Below are 2,531 nucleotides of genomic sequence, written 5' to 3'. Positions count from 1 at the left end.
CACAATTGCCACGGTTTCAGTAGGTTCTATCTAAACCAAGATGGATAGAAAAAAAAAGGCTTTGCACCTGGTTTCATTCATCGAAATCCTAAAAAGTAATTGTGCCGCAGAAACATGCTTTGAGAATACTTTTTCGAATATAGAATCAGGGAATGAGAAAAGATTTTCTGAGCAAGGTGGAGTAGTGCAATCCCCAATCTGAGCTATTCATACGTGCATCAAGATCCACTCAAGGCCTTATTGTTGTGTCAATTGCAGGGTAGATACTAGTTGTTTCCTTTTCCAATATTCGAAGTAGAAGTAGCCTGTGTTACAAATACTTGTCTAATCAATATGTCAGGATGAAAGAAAGGATGAGGAAATTAAACCACTAGTATCTACCCTGATTTATAACATCATAATTTATAGTTCTTCCAACTGCATATAATTAAGCATAGTCGACAACCTGATAAAAAAAAGATCGGATAAAAAAAGTGCATGTAAAGAGTCATGGTAGTGTAAAGATGTCCAAGGAATTCAAGTGAGTAATGGCACTATGCATGTCTACATAACCTGGTGCAAATATTCAAACGCCTCTTATTAGATTATAGAAGGACCAAAAAGTGTGCATGGTCGACATTGAACAACAGGGTAAAGTGAGTTCAGAACGCAGAAAGAACTGGCTAGCCGCATTTGAGGACGCAGGTCGGTAACTCCACTACTGTTCCTGCAGCAGGGAGAGAATAAGGTTGAGCAGTTTGTACTCTGATTGTAAAACACATGGGTGCAATACAATGTACAAATTGTTGAAAATGTTAGAATATGAGTTGCACCGAGCAAAATATGAGTTGCACCGAGCAAAGAGCCCAAACAAGGTTTGAGCTTCTTTTAGCATAAATGCATGCTGCCCAAGGTATCAGTTGTAGCAGAAAGCAATGACATGTTTCGGAGATCATTACAAACAAGTGATAAACATTGCTACTGCTGAAATTAATCGGGAGCAGTTTGCAAAATTCAATATTTACAAACAAAAGTAGATCAGTGCTACAGCTAAAATTCTACATAGCAACCAAGGTGTACGTTCATATGTTCATAAGAATTTAATTATCAAATATAGTTAGATACGTAGATACAAGTAATTCTTGAAAGAATGGTACCCCAGTGCACAACATAGATACAACAACATTATTATGGCAGAACTGCTCTAGTGGCTAGAAATTTTATTATACATGTTAATGCTCCGAATCCGTACTTCATTAGTATGGTGAGACACAACAGGGCATTAGTGAGCCATATAGTATTGACATAGGCGCGTAAGTGCTGTGGTCAAAAGGCTACAAGCTACTAGGGGCGTGGAATCCTTTTTTGCATCACCACAAAACTTACTAAACGAAAATAGCTCTTAGATTGTTGAGGGAATAGTTCTCTCGTATGCTTTGTTTCTGAGGAGTAACAGGGGATGCACAAGCTAAGAGCAGATGCGCAACTATGTGACTACGATACTGGAGTACTGTTGTACAACAGGATGTTAATTTGGTTAGCACAATAGCAGACGCAGGTTAGCACGCATCGAGGATGGGATGCAGACATGCAGTGTCTACCAAAAAAAATGACACTTCTGTTAGAATTACAACGGCATATAGGAGGTTAGAGTGGCAGAACCTACCAATACAACCACAAGACACAAACCTACCATGGCCAAATCGACTCATGTAATCAGATGTTCGGCAGAGCATGCAGAGTTCAATGTATCACAGCACCATTTCTCAACATAAACCGCTCTAATCTCACCAAATTACTCTACCGATTACCCCAAATCGGCACTACCCTTCTAACTAACCACACCATCATGGGCCCAACAAAGACGATCATCGCACGCCGGCACCAGGCACGACTAGGAGTAATCAAAGGAATGAATCGTCATACAAAATGGTACGCTCCCTCCAGATCTATCTACAAAGAGAACAGGCGAACCTACAGATCTTTCTACCAATCTATCTACCCACGGACAGATCGAGCAGGGTACAGATGGATGGGGTCTGCGGGCGTCACCTGGTCGTTCACTTCTTGTGCTCCTGGACGAACTTGGAGTTCTTGAGGTCCTCCTCGGTGAAGCCGGCGGTGAGCTTGGTGATGAGGATGCCGGTGACGGCGAAGCCGGCGAGGAAGGGCCAGTTGCGGCCCCACTCCCGGCGGAAGAACACCGGCCACGGGTCGAAGGTCTTCATCTCCGATCACTCTCCTCCTTTCTCGGGTCTCCTTGAATCTGGTGCCCCTCTCGTCGATGCGGCGACGGAGAGAGTGGTATGGGTTGGATCGTGGTGAGTCTGTCAATGGACTAGGCCGTATGGGCCAGAAGTGCGGGCAGATATTGGGCTAGTATGATGGAGAACTTTTGGTCCAGAGATAGCCTATTCTTTCGATGTGCTAATTATTCTTTACCTTGATAAAATGTTTTCAGATTCTAAAAAAAATAAAAATGGTTTTCAGCATTTTCTCCTTTGTACATGAAAATTCAGCTTAGAAGATCCACTAGACTCCGCTTCGCCGAG

The 2,531-nt window shown here is 42.6% G+C and overlaps 1 protein-coding gene across 1 annotated transcript; it reads right to left on the bottom strand.

The window, feature by feature from the left end:
• Nucleotides 1-521: 521 nt before the first annotated feature.
• LOC124708874 (ATP synthase small subunit 6-A, mitochondrial-like) lies at nucleotides 522-2,257 on the bottom strand. Its single transcript, XM_047240512.1, has 2 exons — nucleotides 2,032-2,257; nucleotides 522-706 (listed from the first exon to the last, which is right to left on the bottom strand). Exon 1 carries the CDS (start codon nucleotides 2,205-2,207, stop codon nucleotides 2,040-2,042), a length of 168 nt encoding a protein of 55 aa, XP_047096468.1. The 5' UTR covers nucleotides 2,208-2,257; the 3' UTR covers nucleotides 522-706; nucleotides 2,032-2,039.
• Between the last annotated feature and the right edge of the window lie 274 nt (nucleotides 2,258-2,531).

Source organism: Lolium rigidum, chromosome 4 (genome assembly GCF_022539505.1).
Source record: "Lolium rigidum isolate FL_2022 chromosome 4, APGP_CSIRO_Lrig_0.1, whole genome shotgun sequence".
In the NCBI taxonomy this organism is placed as follows: Eukaryota; Viridiplantae; Streptophyta; class Magnoliopsida; order Poales; family Poaceae; genus Lolium; species Lolium rigidum.
This window is presented reverse-complemented; position numbering and strand designations above follow the sequence as displayed.